At 45.2% G+C, this 16,218-nt stretch overlaps 1 protein-coding gene across 2 annotated transcripts in view; it reads right to left on the minus strand.

Moving 5' to 3' along the window:
- The window catches only part of DOK5 (docking protein 5), a 97,722-nt gene that overhangs the window by 25,088 nt on the left and 56,416 nt on the right, over nt 1–16,218 (minus strand). Inside the window, exons 3-5 of one of the 2 annotated variants that reach the window (XM_053249214.1) lie at nt 7,735–7,849; nt 7,510–7,629; nt 753–903 (exon numbers count right to left, since the gene is read on the minus strand). In XM_053249214.1, coding sequence (XP_053105189.1) covers nt 753–903; nt 7,510–7,629; nt 7,735–7,849 — 386 coding nt within the window. Of the gene's footprint in view, nt 1–752; nt 943–7,509; nt 7,630–7,734; nt 7,850–16,218 lie in introns of both variants that reach the window. The other variant, XM_053249213.1, reaches the window with a different exon arrangement.

Here is a 16,218-nt window from a genome sequence, read left to right on the forward strand (position 1 = left end):
TGACCCCCAGAAGTCCCAGGAATCCTGGGGAGAAACTCGAGACCGGGCGGCTTGTTGGAGCCTCCTGGTCAGGGTCTCCTCATGAGTTGCAGCGCACAGCTGTGCTGAGGCATCTCACAATCAGACGAACAGGGTTAGCAGAGTGCTCACTCCTCTAACCTCGTTTAAGTGGAGGAGTATTTTTGAAGGTTTGCTGCTGGGAGCGGCATGGTTCCTGTTGTAGCCCACGACTGAGTGGAACCGCGCTGGCCTCCCTTAGCCTGGTTCTGCGCGGTCATGCGAATAGCCTCCCATTTTCCCCAGCGCAAATTTACTGTGCAGCTTCCCTCTTAAAATTATATTTAGGGACACAGAAACCAGTACTCTGGAAAAAGCCAACCTGGGAGTTGCTCCAAAAAGCCAACTTGGAAGTTGTTCTTCTACTTTGTGGTGTGCAGACGGACACCTAGGTAATTTTGGAGCCTGGACCTAAAGGCCTTTGGAGGTCCCTCCACTGCAAGTTAAGCACCATTTTTAACACATAGGTTCTCGAGGGCACAAACCACACCACCCAGGAAAGACTAAAGACAATTTGGGGGCCCCCGGGGTGTGAAGCCCTGAAGTCCAGGGGTAAGAGCGCCTCTGCTTGTACAGAAGCAGAGAAATTAAAGTTCTCTACTTGATCGCAGCCTTTGGAAGCCCCCAGTTTAGCTATTTTGACCCAGTGCATAGGTATGAAGAGGCTGAAGTCGCACTGTAAAGTATCCACTCACCTGCCGGCTTCAAATGTAAACCAAGTTGAATCCCGGCCATATCGTCGGAGGGCACTCAGAGGCCAAGAGACGAGTTTTACTCTGGGATTCTGGATGTCCCAAAGACAGATATTCTCAAATGTTATCTGCAAGGTACATTCCCCATGCACATCTAAATTAGGGGATGGCATCAAATACACATTGAATCTCTCTGGGAGAAAAACAAAAGATTTAGACTAAAATCCTTGCAAAATCAACAGTGCAGACAATGTACAATTTCATAACAGCATTCAGTACTTCTGTGACATTTTCCAATACCCAAAGGGCTTTGTAATGCTCACTTTTCGAATACTTATTTTCCTAACAGTCCTACAAGACAGGAGAAGCATTCTAAACATTATGCAGGATGATACTAAACCATTTCCATAGGTTCAGGCTCAGTGCTCATGACCATGACTTGCATGTGTCCTTTTCAAATGGTGAAATAGATACAGACAGATTTGCTGCGGAGACAGCCACCACAGTATCACCACCACCCCACCACCACCACTGAGCTCTTATGTGATTCTCCAGTAGCAGCCAGTGCAAGCACTGCCAGAGGGGTGGTGAGAGACCCGTTTAAGTTAATTAATACCTAATTAATAGGTATTAATTAATAATAATTATTTATTAATAAATAATATTAATTAATTAATTAATAGGTATTTACCTCCGTTACCGCTGCACCTAAATGCTGCTCCTAGCAGCAGTGCTCCACCCAGCACTCCCTGCGGCAGGGAATCATCTCCGCCACTCACCTGGCCACCAGCGGGGAATCAGCTCCGCGGAGGCCAGATGAGTGGTGGAGGCAATTCCCTGCTGCAGTGGGTGCTGGGTGGCGTGTTGCTGCTCGGAGTAGCATTCAGGTGCAGCGGTAGCAGAGATAAGCACCTTTTAATTTACACTTAAAGGTGCCTCTCTCCACCCCACTCCCTCGGCGGAGCCCACACTGGCCACTACTGTGATCGTCATATGAAAAAGGCTATTAGTTTGAGTGGGTAGAATGAAGAACCATAGGGACATTTAAAAAAAGCTCTGCTGGACTGATCCAGCATCCTGTTTCACATAGTGGCCCACCAGATCATACCACTGCAGAGGGCACTCCTGTTTTTGAATGTCCCCTACATTTTAAAAAATGATCCCTGCATATAGAGAGCTAGGACATGAGGGATAAAGGTTTTGTGTACTGTAGCACATCCCTCGTTTGTGCTCGTTTTCTACAGGTAGAAGCTTTGTAGGTGGGAAAGCATTCAACGATATGACCCACCCACTCCATGGCAGTGTGAAGAAATGCAGCTTAGAATTCTTCTGACTCAGTCTACTGACTCAGTCGAATAGACCTCATACACAGCCTGTCCCTGAGGTCATTCACACAATCAAAAACTGTGTTCCACCTGGGTTTGGGGGCTGTGTGTGCTCCCAGTTTTTGGTTCTGTGGCAAGGTATACCAAAATCAAGGTAGGAGGAAAACAGGGTTTGCTTTCATCCTATCTTGCTTCCACACAATCACTTCTAGTCGAAAACTCGGAGCACACGTAGCTCAAAACCTGGTTAGAACACAGTTTTTGATTGAGTGAATGACCTCCTTGACTAACTGAGGAGCCAATGTGGAGTAGAGCAGGGGTGTGCAAATTGATTCAGGTACAAATCTATTTGTACCCAAATCTAGCTGATGGGGTGATTTGGAGACAGAACAAATCACCCCTGTGGTCCATTGGCTAGATTCGGGTCCAAATCGAATTGTGCCTGATTTGATTTGAATGGATTTGAGATTCAGATCTATCCTATTAATTCCCTCAGATTCCCAGCTTTCATTTTTTTAATATAAATATTAAAAAAGCTAAGCTCTAGCCCTTATAGGAGTGGAGTTATGAAGCAAAATGTGTGGTCACTATTTGTCAAGCACTTGGATTCCTTGGTTTATAATAACTTTTCCTCAATGAATCTCTAGTGGGGTCAAAATGAACAGAAGAAATGGAGGTGTGTAATGATGACAACAAAGAATATAAACACTTCAAAAATTCCTAAAAAATAAACTGAGTACCCCAGTGTGTGTGTATGTGCAGGGTGGGGTGGGGTGTAGTTGACACATGGCAGTTGATAGTTGGCACTGTCCAATGACAGTCAAAATGAACAGAAGAAATGAAGGTGTGCAGTGAATCATCATAGGGATTCATTATGAGGGAAAGTTATTATACACCCAAGAATTCAAACACTTGAAAAATAGTGACCACACATTTTGCTCCATAACTCTGCTTCTATAAGGGCTAAAGCTTAGCTTTAAAAAAAGAAAAAGAAAGAAAGCTGGGGGTCAATGTTAGGGTTAGGATAGGGCGACTTTGAATCCTCATTATATCCTATGGTGGAAATATACAAAATTAGTAAAAACTTTTTAAAAAGAATTAAAAATCAACCAAGTGCCTTACTGCCTTGACATTTGGTGGTAGGTGGCAACCATGGAGACCTACCTACCACCCAAATTTGGTGCCCAAAGACCATTATAAGTGGTCCAAATTGATCTGTATCTGAATCGAATCAAATCAAATACAAATCGAATCTGGAGTGATTTGGGGGGTAGATTTGGACACAAAACAAATCAGGGGTGATTTGATTTGGACACAAATCGAATTTAAAAAAACTGATTTGTGCACATCCCTAGTGTAGAGGTTAGAGCAGGGCTGCTCAACTTCGGCCTGTCTGCAGATGTTGGCCTGCAACTTCCATAATCCCTGGCTATTGGCCACTGTGGCTGGGGATTATGGGAGTTGTAGTCCAACAACAGCTGGAGGGCCACAGTTGAGCAGCCCTGGGTTAGAGTGTTACACCAGGAACAAGGAGACCTGGGTTCAAGTCCTCTTCAGCCTTGAAGCTCAGTGGGTGATCTTAAGCCAATCACATTCTCTCAGCCTAACCCACCTCATAATGTTGTTGTGAGATGATGTTGTGAGGTTTATTTCTCTATGTAAACCACTTTGGAAATGTTTTTTGAAAAGTGGTATATAAATATTTGTTGCTGTTGTTGTGAGTATAAAATAGTGGATGAGAGAAGGCCACACATGCTGTCTTGAGTACTCTGAAGGAAAGGCAGGATAATAAATAAGCAGAACTACTAGACAGCCACTCAATACAATCCTGGTTTCATACCCTAATGCAAGCTGAAGTTGCCTTAGAACTGAAAATTTTGAAATATCCTTGCTGATAAAGTATCTTTACTCTGTCAGTTTGACAAGCTGCAGCAACATGAAGTAATTCACATTAATAGCAAAATCTGTTATCACTTTAGAGAGGGTGAAGTCTAAAGGCGTTTGATGTGGGCAGGCACATATCAAAATCCCTGAAATTTTCATTGCTATTAGGCTTGACAGCAGTTCAAACAACCCATGTTTACTAGTAATACAGTACAACCCTATACCAAGAAACCCAGAAAAATGCAACAGTACAAATATACAAATAGCAAATGCAAGTCATATGGTACCCACGCACATCCCTACATGAAATATCATCTCATCTCATGTCATATCTTATTATAGATCAATTTCACATCATTTCTACAAAGTTATTCAAAGTTCAGAAGTCCTCCAAGTTTGATAAATAGCATAGAAGTATGTTACACAGTGGGGCTATTCACACGCCCCTGTGTGCGGTCGGGTGGGCGGGGGGAAAAGCAGTGTTCAATCTTACCCCAGACGGCCACTCTGAACCCCTGCGGTGTGCAAGCTGCGTGCCCACATGACCAGCGCTGCCGGGAACTGCATGGATGACTATCTGCACTGCTCCCGGAAATGAGGGTGAACAGAGGCCAGGACTTGTTGTCCCAGCCTCCAAGAATCCCGCAGTGCACCAAGTGGAGATTGCCCCGGGGATGGGTGCTCTAGGCACCCGTCTCTGTATCAGCGTGAGCTGAAAGTAGCTCGTGCTGACACATGATCCCAGGAGCCAGATTAAGGGCATGTTTGCGCCCTTAAACTTGGCTAAGCACCGGGTTTTGGCACTGGGATTAGTACCGCAGCACCACTGGGATCTGTGTGGATCCTGGCGGTTCTCACGGGCAGCAAGGCTTGGCTAATGAAGCCTGGGCTTGGATGCTCATGAGAACAGCTTCAGGGAGTGGAAAGAATTAAACGTGCAGTGGCTGGTGATTGCATGTTCAGAGTAATGTGTGAATCTGGCCTGAGCTCAATTTCCAGAGTCATCTGGAGTTACCTGCTCTGCAGGTGCATGGATAGTTATGCTCCTTGCTGGGGGCACACCGCAGGCTGAATTAAGCAGGTCAATCTGTGTGGAAAATCCTGTTGTGAGGCAAGGTGTTGGAGGCAACGTCCTCCTGGTTCACTCCAAGTTCTTTTATCACGGGATGAAAACACAGGGCCAGTTTCTAGTCTTGCAGTTTTGCCATGTAGATATGCATGAGGCTATAAGCCCACGTGGAAAATGGCTTTCATGCTAGCTTGGATCATATTAAGACTCTAGGCAGGATCTAGGTTAGGATTCTAACCGAAACAAGCTGCACAATCATTTCACGAAGGAGCAGGGCATTTCTGTGGCTGTGGAATGAGCCCCCAAAGAGGTGTACCACGGCTTAGAGACCTATTCATGTGTTAGGTTCAATACTGGTATCATCTATGTACGGTGTACCCAGGTACATGGACACAGGTATAGCATGACATGCTACCAGAGGGCCTTTTTTAGAGCAAGATATGACATGTTACCTTCAGCAGTGTTCTCGGGGAGGTCTCTGGGGATTCCTAGGGAGGATAGATTATGCCCATGTGGTATGGGGGAAGTCAAATCCATCCAACCTGTTTTGTTGCACTGTCCATTATATAGAGATTTAAGATGTTCCTTATTAAATCTTCTTCTGACACCCTTCCCAGGTTGCTCAGGAGATTTTTATGTTTCTTATCTTCTTGCGGATAGAACTTTAGATGTCACCTTTAAGGTGGCCAAATTATGTTCTATTGCAGTATTGTTATGGCAGCAAGCTTTTCTTTGATTAATTTTAAATTTGTGGATATTTATTTACATATTTCCTTTTCCCAATCGTATCTTCCTGTGTTATGAAATGTTTTGTTTATGTCATGTTATGCTGACCTTGGGTTGTAAATAAAAAAACTCTGTACTCTGTACAGGTATAGCAGTATACTCCCTATCTATTAGGGATGTGCGAATCAATTCGGGTACAAAACAATTTGTACCCAAATCTACCTGTATTAGGCAATTTGTGGACAAAACAAATTGCCCCTGTGCTAGCTGGCCAGATTCAGGTCCAAAACAAATCGTCCAGATTTGGGACCTGAAAAATGTGTAGATTCAGACCTCCATTTTGTGGCAATCTCTCTTGCTGTCTCCATTTTGTGTCAGGAAAGAAAGAAAGAGCCAGAAGAGCTTTGCTTTGCCTTGCTTGCCTGCTGCCTTGAGTGGATTCTCTGCTTTTTGTTCCTGCTTTCCTGACTGAGGAAAAGAGAAAAGAATTTTTTTCCACCCCCTTCCTGGTGTTAAGAAAATCACTTCGTGAGCCTGCTGTCTGTGCAAATCAATTTGAGTACAAGACAATTTACACTCGAATCTACCTGTTTAGGGAGATTTGGGGACAAAACAAATCACCCCCGGACCCAAAACAAATCAGGGGTGATTTGATTCAGTTACAAATCAAATCGGGGGGAAATCGATTCATGAACAGTCCTACTATCTATAGCCTGCATTTCAGAAAGCCTGCACTCGAGAACAGTCATTCACATAAGCCTGATTCAGACATTATGGTGTACAAGTGTACAGATGTCTCTACAACTGTACCTGTGTTCATTTTAAAAGTGAACCTGGATACAAGCCCTTCAAATGCATGGTACAGATAGGAACTGTACTTCTGCACCTGTGTTCAACATAACATGCAAATGACTGTACCTGTGTATAGATCTATACCTGTGCACACTATAAACTCATATGAGTGTTGACATAATGTGTGAATGGGCCTATAGACACATGTGCTTGTATACAAACAGCTGAATGCAGGTTCAACATAATTAATGTCTGAATAGGGCTTATGTCTTCACTTTTTCAAAAAAGGCAGAAGCAGGGTTGTGCACGAATCGAGATTTGTGCAGGATTCAAAGGGGCAGTATAGGCACTTTTAAAAGTGAGGGAAGCAGGTCTGTACCTGCTCCTCCTCCACTCACTGCAGCTTCCTGCTGTGGAGTCGTATCCCCCAGCACCCCTTAGGTGGTGTGGGAGGGGCGTGATGCTGAAGCAGGAAGCTGTGGCAAGTGGTAGAGGAGCAGGTATGGACCCGCTCTCATCGCTCTTAAAGGTGCCCAGACTGACCATTTGAATCATGCATGAATCTTGATTTGTACACAACCCTAGTCAGAAGTAGTTTTTGATGCTTTCAGGGATAAGTGACTGTAGAAATGATTGGCTGTGTTGATCAGTGTTTTTTTCTCTTCTAGTTTTACAGAACTTTATTGGTTTACTGGTTAGAAACTTGTTGGTTTATATACCTCCTTGCATAAAGCTGCATAAAAGTGTGTATGTTGTGTGTGTGTGTGTGTGTGCGTGCGTGCAGTAAACGGGACTGTACACTGAGTGAGCAGCAGCAGCCACAGATCACATAAACGATGGCATGGAAGAATTTAATCCTCTGCTCCAGCCCACAGTCCTGGAGTATTTCTGGATTTTATGAGCACATCACAGAAGCACCCTCACCGTTTCTATTTGTAGTTGTGTATAAAATGTATTTACATACCATTTTGTTCCCTCTCTACACCGGAAGCCAATAGGTCAGGTTCTCCAAGGCTAATATCATTAATATGAGTCCCCAGGCACTCCATCTGTAAGACTTTGCACCATTCGTCCGCTTCAAGTTCTGCAAAAACAGCCAACACTCTGCATGTTGGTACAGTACATTTATAATATGTGCAGCGATTGTAAATGATTAAAGAGAAGAAGAGGATTGTGCCTTTATACCAACCTGATTCACAGGCAAATGTCCTGGATGTGTCATCATTAAAATATATCCCTACAGCATGCTTCCGTGTGCCTTTGGGCAACCGTACTATATTCTTCACGTGATTAAGTTCTGTGACCTGGAGTTGGAAAATGTTAAGATATAAAACAGCAACTTGGCATTATCATTAAAATCCTTGCATAAAACGTTTTGTAAAGAGCAGAGCTAAACATCTTCAGCCCTCCTGCAGATGCTGGACTATAATCCCTGACTACAGTATTGGCCACTGTGGCTGGGAATTGCAGTCCATCAACAGCTGGAGGGCCAAAGATGTGCCACCTTAAGTGGCGCAGCAGGGAAATATTTGACTAACAAACAGAAGGTTGGTGGTTCGAATCCCCGCTGGTACTATATTGGGCAGCAGTGATATAGGAAGATGCTGAAAAGCCATCATCTCATACTGCACGGGAGATGGCAATGGTAAACCCCTCCTGTATTCTACCAAAGAAAACCACAGGGCTCTGTGGGCACCAGGATTCGAAACTGACTTGACAGCACACTTTACCTTTACCTTTAGGCAATCTTATTGAACTAAAGATCCCATCATTTCCAGCCACAATTTATTCTTGCAGCTGGGGATGATGGTGCCTGAGGATGATGGTGGAGAAGAAATTAAAGAACAAAAGCATTAATCCATGCATGCAATGAAAAAGAATCATTTTGGCATCACATCTATCTGGCAGTGGATGGACCACAACATAAATCCTCTCAAATCTTCTCCACTTGGAAGTTTTTCATATGGGGCTTTTGAAGCCCTTTAATTTACATCTCCTCTGGAATGGCGAGGGAGCATTAACGTATCAGCCAGATTTACCCCAAAGTCCCTGTGAGTTATCGGGGAGCAGTTCACACACAATTTGGGTTTTTCACAGTGCGTTAGAGTGTAGTCCGATTTATATCTGGGGTAGAAAAATCCACTATTTGTGTCTTTTCTGGGGACAACTTCGAGTTCGCAGTAAAGCCTCCCAGTAAACGGGTGGTAAAGCCTGCTGTGTGTAAAGGTCCCTGGCCAGAAAAACAGTAAAATAGGGGGGCGGGGGGGACTCTAGGGTCTGATGAATTCCACAACCTTGACTTCACTGATCAGCCCTGATTACAGTTCAATTTGTACCCAAACCAACTCACCCTTGATTTGTTTTGGGTCCAAATCTGCCTCACCGAATCACCCCAGAATCGATTTGTACCCAAATTTTCTGAATCCAAATTGATTCAGGGCAAAAGAGTGTGGTGGGTGGTAGTGCCCAATGTGTGGAAGCTATCACCCAGTGGATTATGGTGGGTGGTAGTGCCCAGTGGGTGCAAGGAAAATCACCCTTTTGCCCAATTTCTTTGAAATTTGGGTGGTTGCTTGCACCCATTGGGCACTACCACCCAACCCACTGTGGCCACAAAATGGAGGTCCAAATCCCCAAATTTTGGGGGGTCTGAATCTGGGTGATTTGTTTGGTAACCGAATCTGGGCAATTGAGCACAGGGGCAACTTGTTCTTTCTACAAATCGCCCAAATCAGCTAGTTTCGGGTACAAATCATTTTGTACCCGAATTGATTCGCACATCCCTACTAATTACCTGGGCCCCACCCTTATTCCCCATTGAAATGTTAAGAACCCTTTGGTTTAAGAGAAGAGTTAAAGAGCTTACCATTTTCATTCATGCCTATAAAAGCATGAACATTGCAAGTTAAGGTGGTTACCTTAACTTCTGTACCATGTAAGCAGTAAAGTCTTCATACAGTCTCATATATTATGCTGGCTTTTCCAATTTTACCAGTTAGGCTCCATGCACCCACACATTGCTTGGTCTTTCTGCTTGACATTGGGCTGGGGAGGGATGTATATAGGCAGAAATTCAACAGATGTTGAATAACTTGCTAGAGATGCACCTGATTAATTTCTGCCTCATTTACCTCTACAAGATACAGTGCTTCCCCCAAATGCCGCCTACTATAGTAGCTTCTTAGAAGAAAACTTAATAGTATGGTATATCCCCCAATATCTACTGCTGTGGGCAAATAATGGGAAGAATAGTTGCCTTCATGTCTTGCTTGTAAGTTTCCAAGAATCCCAGTCTGGGTCTTGGAAACAGCACAGGTGAAGATAGCTCTTTGGTCTGTCCATTAAAACTGTGACTATGCTATTAAAGATGGGATACAACTGTGATTTTAAATCTGCCTTTGGACTGGCTGCTGAATTGTAGTCTTAAAACTGTCTTTTTTCCACACATCTTTCTCAATTGAGTCAAAACATATTATTGCTTCTCCCCTTCGGTAAAAAGAATACTTTATATTTTCTAGACAGCTTAGGTCCGAATTCTGCTTCTAAACACTTCTTCAAGCACTCTGTGAAGGTAATGGTATATAGATGAGGCATGGGCTCCTGGCTGCCCATGATAGCTTTATGCTGTTTGGGAGGGGGGAAGTAATAAAAGAGAGACGTTACTAAATTTATTCACATTATCAATTCATCCTTAAAGGTCAGACACTGAAAGAGCAACTGCTCTGCAGAAATCTGGAAGGCAGAGCAATATATTTCAACATGCATCTTTCAAGGCTCAGTTCACACTTGAAGCTTCAAAGTTCATCCACCTGAAGAGTGAAATTTGTTTTCATTTGGTTACTTTTTCCTCCCACATTTGCACTTCTTGATGGCATCAGTTCATAAAGCAGACAATGAAGATTGTTCATCTCCTAGAGCTGTTATTTCCATAGTGCCAAAGGTCTGGATTTGCAAATATCAAGAAACATTAATTGATGTGAACACAGTCAATTCTGTTCTCCACAACAACAGCCTGATCCGAAGACTTGTGAGCCACTGTCTGTGTGCATTATGGTGATATATAACCAACAGCTGCTAGGAATGCAAAAAGCTGCCTGACTCTGCTCTGAAAGGTTATGGCGGAATGGATTCATTCTGATCTGCCAAAACTCCACAGTAGATTGTGGTGTCTAGAATAGGTTCTGTAGGCCACTTTGTAAATTTGCAGAAAGGCCTAGTGCAGCCTAGTGGTCACAGCATATGCTATGAAATTTTCAGGCATGCAAGTTGAGGCCTAATATGACTTAGTGTCATTACTAGGCCATGCTAGGCCTAGGGATGTCAACTCTCCAGGAATCGCCACCAGTCTCCAGGTGATTATTAAAAGCATTTTAATGGCCCCATTTTGTGAAAAATATTGGGGGAAATACTGGCTGGAGAAATCTCCAGCCATAGTTTCAGAGTTGACAATCCTAGCTAGGTGTCAGATTCCATTCCCAGAGAACTCCAGCCAGGACGTCAGGGCGGTGACATTAAAAACCCCTTGCTGTGCCACAGGCCTCGGAGCATATGAGGCCTGGCCTAGAGCAATCTGGAACACAAACAGACCATGCAGCTCCTCACCTAGAACAGACTCAGAGTCCAATAGAATGTGACAGGTCTTGGGTCTGTTCCAGAACCGAACATAAGAACAGCCTTGCTGTATCAGGCCCAAGAGGCCCATCTAGTCCAGCATCCTGTTTCCCACAGTGCCCACCAGATGCCTCTGGGAAACCCACAGGCACGAGGTAGAGGTATGCCCTCTCTCCAGCTGTTGCTGCCCTGCAACTGGTCAAATTCAAATCAGTCTTCTTCTAAGCCTGGAGACAGCCTATAGTCATCAAGACCAGTAGCCACTGATGGACCTGTCCTCCATTAATTTGTCTAAGCCCCTTTTAAAGCCATCCAAGCTGGTGGCCATCACCACTTCCTGTGGCAGAGAATTCCATCAATTAAGACTAGGAGAACGGGTCTTGTGGTATCAAGCATGACTTGTCCCCTTAGCTAAGCAGGATCTGTCCTGGTTGCATATGAATAGGAGACTTGATGTGTAAGCACTCTAAGATATTCCCCTTAGGGGATGGAGCTGCTCTGGGAAGAGCATCACAAGGTTCCAAGTTCCCTCCTTGGCATCTCCAAGATAGGGCTGAGAGAGATTTGTGCCTGCAACCTTGGAGTCTGCCAGTCTGTGTAGACAATTTTGAGCTAGATGGACCTATGGTCTGACTCAGTATATGGCAGCTTCCTATGTTCCTATGTTAATGATGCACTGTCTGTTTCTAGACCAAGTTCTTGTCGGGGCAAAATTCATCTCTGTCTCTCAGGTCAAACCCATAAAGCTAGATAGACAGATATTTTATTTACGGCCAATGGCCAAAACAGATAAAGCTATGTTATACCAAATCAGACTATGAGCCTACATAGCTCAGTATTGTTTGCACTGACTGACAGCAGGGATTGTACCTTCTGCATGTGAAGTATTTGCATCACACAATCTATATAATGACCGAAATCCTAACTATGTTGTGTATATGGAAGCAAAGAAAGTGTGTGTGTAGCAGGGGCATTCTCTCTTAAGCAGCCTGTGTACTTGCATAAACAGGTTTGTGCGATTTTCACCAATCTCCTCTTTCCTCTGAAGCACTCTGGGCCACCCCAAAATATGACCCCAGGGATTGTGTAGGCCTAATGCAGTCTTCTAGGCTCTATTGGATGAAATCCATCATGGCCTGTTTCTCAAGAGCAAAATAACTGCCTTTGTCTGACAGTCAAGAACCAGTTTCTAATTTAGGGGGAAAGCATGGGGGGAACTGGTACGAAAAACAAGAGAAATGGGGCCAAGAATCTGGGCTGGGACCAATAAAGATGCTCTGACTTTCATTAGGCACCAAGGGTAAGTCATGTGGGGCTGGGGGCCCATGCCCAACAAACCCAACCAATACCTACAGCTTCAGTACCCAGCTTCATGCACTGGAAGCAATAGGGTTTAGCCTCTGGCTGAAAAACAACCGCTACCACTATCTTCTCATGCCCTCCTCCCCATCTGCAAATGGGCTTCCTCCCAGAGGACCCTGCAATTATGCAGCAATGGCAGCAGCTTCCCCTCTTCCAACCCTCCCCATCAGCAAACCGGTTGGGGGCACATCACTGGCTATCATTTCCGTCCACCCTCCAAGTGTGAGAGCGGAGGAACTGCCACTACTGGAGAGGACCTGAAGCCGTGGGAGTTAGAGCTGCCGTTGCCAAAGTTACTACCAAAGAAGATTTCTTCCATTCACTGATTTCCCCATCAGGGGATAGAAGGGAGTGCCATTGCCAGTAGATTTCACTACCAAGTGGCGCAGTGGGGAAATGCTTGACTAGCAAGCAGAAGGTTGACAGTTTGAATCCCCGCTGGTACTATATTGGGCAGCAGTGATATAGGAAGATGCTGAAAGGCATCATCTCATACTGTGTGGGAGGAGGCAATGGTAAACCCCTCCTGTATTCTACCAAAGAAAACCACAGGGCTCTGTGGGTGCCAGGAGTCAAAATCGACTTGATGGCACACTTTACCTTACCCCTCTGAAGGCAGGAGGAATCAGTGAGTGGAGGGGACAGATGTTAGCTCCAGTATGGTAGCTCCAGATAGCTCCATGGTAGATCCAGGTAGCAGCTTCTCGCCATTCATTCATGGTGGGGAGAGTGGGAGAGAGAGTCACTAGGCGTTCATGTGCATGTGTGTGCACACATGGATATGTACACACACACACACACACACACTCAAGTTTCAAGATAAAACTGCTTCCCAAGAGAGTCCACACAAACTTGGAGCCCTCCCTAAGCAGAATGTCTGTCACTCAATGTTTCGAAAAGGTTTACACACATTTCCAACCAATTAGAATCTAAGGAATCCAAAGGGACTGTGACAAATGTGGAAGTCCAACTTTTTAGACTTCAGAATGACCAATGTGAAAAATGTTTGGGATTCCAAAGTGTAGTGATTTCAAACTAGTACCTGACATCTGCATAGAATATTGGCATTGCAGTGCCTGTATAATGGAACAAATGTTTACAAAGGCCCAGGAAATCTCTATTTATAGGGACAAGATACAAGTGAATCGGTTATAGATTTTAGGCAAGTTCCAGAATCACTGTTAATGGTTTGTATTGCTCCCAAGATACAGAGAGAGGAAAGGTGAGTATTATAGTGGTGAAGTGTAACATAGCTTACACTGCTAATGGACTGTACCTAATCAGAAACAGCATTCATAAGAGAGGTATATACTGAAATATTTAACAGCAAGGGATGAGAGAAATGATCATAAAGAAGCATTTAATTTGCTTTTAACACAACGATGTATTAAAAGATTAGAGAAACAATTCAATTTTCCACATGGATTATTTTATAATTCAACAAAAAGAGTTTTTAAAATTACTTTGGTGGTTTCAAAGGATAATTAATACAATTAGATTTAAAATTCTGAGCCCTTAGATGAAGTAATACATTCTTGTCCACCTTCTGTAACATTGCTGTTGTACTGGAGTATTTAGGACACCTTTGGCTCCATGCAAAAATCAGAGAGCATTTTGACAAAACAAGAAATGTGATTTCCGGGTATTTTCTCCAAACATGCCTTGTTTGTTGGTGATTATTTATTTATGTTTACTAAATAAGGATTTAGAGAGATGCCTAAAAGGCAACCTTCTGCCCAAACATTTGTAGTTTGTAGCCTAATTATATTTTGTGCCTTGTGGGACAAAAAGAATTAATAGGGAAATTTGCTTCAAATATGCTAATGAGTACAGTGAGTACTGGAAAGCTTCATTCTTACATTAAGAACTCATTGAACAGCTGCTTTAGTTACACACACAGGAACATATTTCGCTGCTTTATACCAAGTCAAGTCATGGGGTCCATCAGGCTCAGGACTGTCTACACCAGAGGTTCCCAATGCTGGGTCCCCAGATGTTGGTGGACTACAACTCCCATCATTCATTGTGGCTGGGATGATGGGAGTTGTAGTCTAACAACATCTGAGGGCCTCTGGTCTACACTCACTTTCCAGCGTTTCAGAAAGGGGTCTTTCTCAGCACTGAACCTGAGACCTTCTGCATGCCGAACATATGTTGTACCATGTGAACTATAACCCCAACCCTGAATTTCCTAACTGTAACAGGTGTTCAACAGTGGAACAGTCTGCCTCATGCTGTGGTGAGCTGTCCTTCACTGGATGTTTTCAAACAGAGGCTGGACAGCCCAGGGATGCAGACAGGTCGGGAGACGGGAAAGCTTGAGGAGCAACTCCTCACTTAAATTTCTTTGGTTAAGGGAGGGAAGATATTTGTGGGGGAGAAAAGAAACACTGAGGAGGGTCTCACGGTCCGTGAGACCCGCTTTTTGCAAAACTGCGGGGAGAGCGGGCTAAGCAGACAATCTCCGCAGACGATCGGGCAAGGAGCCCTGGGTGGCTGGATCAGCTGCCCACACGATTGCCGGCTCCGTGACGGAGCCAGTGGGGGCTGGAGGGAGCGCGGGCTGCGCGGCCCCCCAGAAGCCCCAGTATGCCCTGCGCGAGTGCACAGGGCATACTGGGGTGATCCCCGGAGCCGGGGGGCAGCTTTTCGCCTCCCCTCCAAGGTCTACTTGCGAGTAGCCATGGCACAGAACCATCTTATTTATTTATTATTTCTCTGTGTAAACCGCCCTGAGCTATTTTTGGAAGGGCGGTATAGAAATCGAAATAATAATAATAATAATAATAATAATAATAATAATAATAATACTCACGACCAGATAGCCCGGGTTTGCAGAGCACTCGCTCCTCAAACCCGGGCTATGGGGAGGGCTACAGGAGCGGGTTAACCACTCGAGAACCACTGGGCTCGCAGCCGAGCCCGGTGGTTCTGACGATAGGCAAAAATTGGGCTAGTGGTCAGGATGCAGAGGTGGAGGGCCGGCAGGCAAAGCCCCTCCAGCCAGAAGAGGTGGGTGGATGGTGGGCGAAGCCCTGATGGCCAGGAAGAGGCGGTGGCGGAAATAAATGATGGTGGTGGCGAGGAGGTGGGCAGATGGCGGGCAAAGCCCTACCAGTCAGGAGGAGAAGATGGGAGGCGGCGGCGGATGGCCTGGCCCTGGCCCGCCCAATGGGGAGAGCTGCAGGGGGAGAGAGCTGCAGGGGGAAGAGCGAGCGAGCTGTAGGGGGGAGTGTGAGCGAGTGAGAGAGCAAGCGAGCGAGCTGCGGCGGGGGGAGAGTGAGTGAGCAAGCTGCGGGTAGATGTCACAGGCTCAGTGCACAACTGCACAGATGCTCTGTGCGGGGTCAGCTAGTATATATATAATTCTCTAAGACGTACCCATGGCTAATCCCATGCGTGGCAGCTCTCGTGATAGTTCGCGAGCAGCTTCCGGGAGAGGAAGTGGCTGAAGGGATGTGGGGCAGTGGGGAGAATGAAGTGTCTGGAGGGATGTGTGTGTGGCGGGGTGGGGGGGAGAACAAAGTGGCTGAAGGGATGTGGGTGGGGAGAACAAAGTGGCAGAAGGGGTGTGTATAGGGGGGAGAATGATGTGGCTGAAGGGGATGGAAATGAAATGAAGACGGGGCAGGGAGCTGGATCAGTTGCTGCAGGGTGGGGGTGGGGAGACAGGGAGAACTAGGGGCGCAGAGTCGGGTCA

This window comes from Hemicordylus capensis, chromosome 4 (assembly GCF_027244095.1).
Source record: "Hemicordylus capensis ecotype Gifberg chromosome 4, rHemCap1.1.pri, whole genome shotgun sequence".
In the NCBI taxonomy this organism is placed as follows: Eukaryota; Metazoa; Chordata; class Lepidosauria; order Squamata; family Cordylidae; genus Hemicordylus; species Hemicordylus capensis.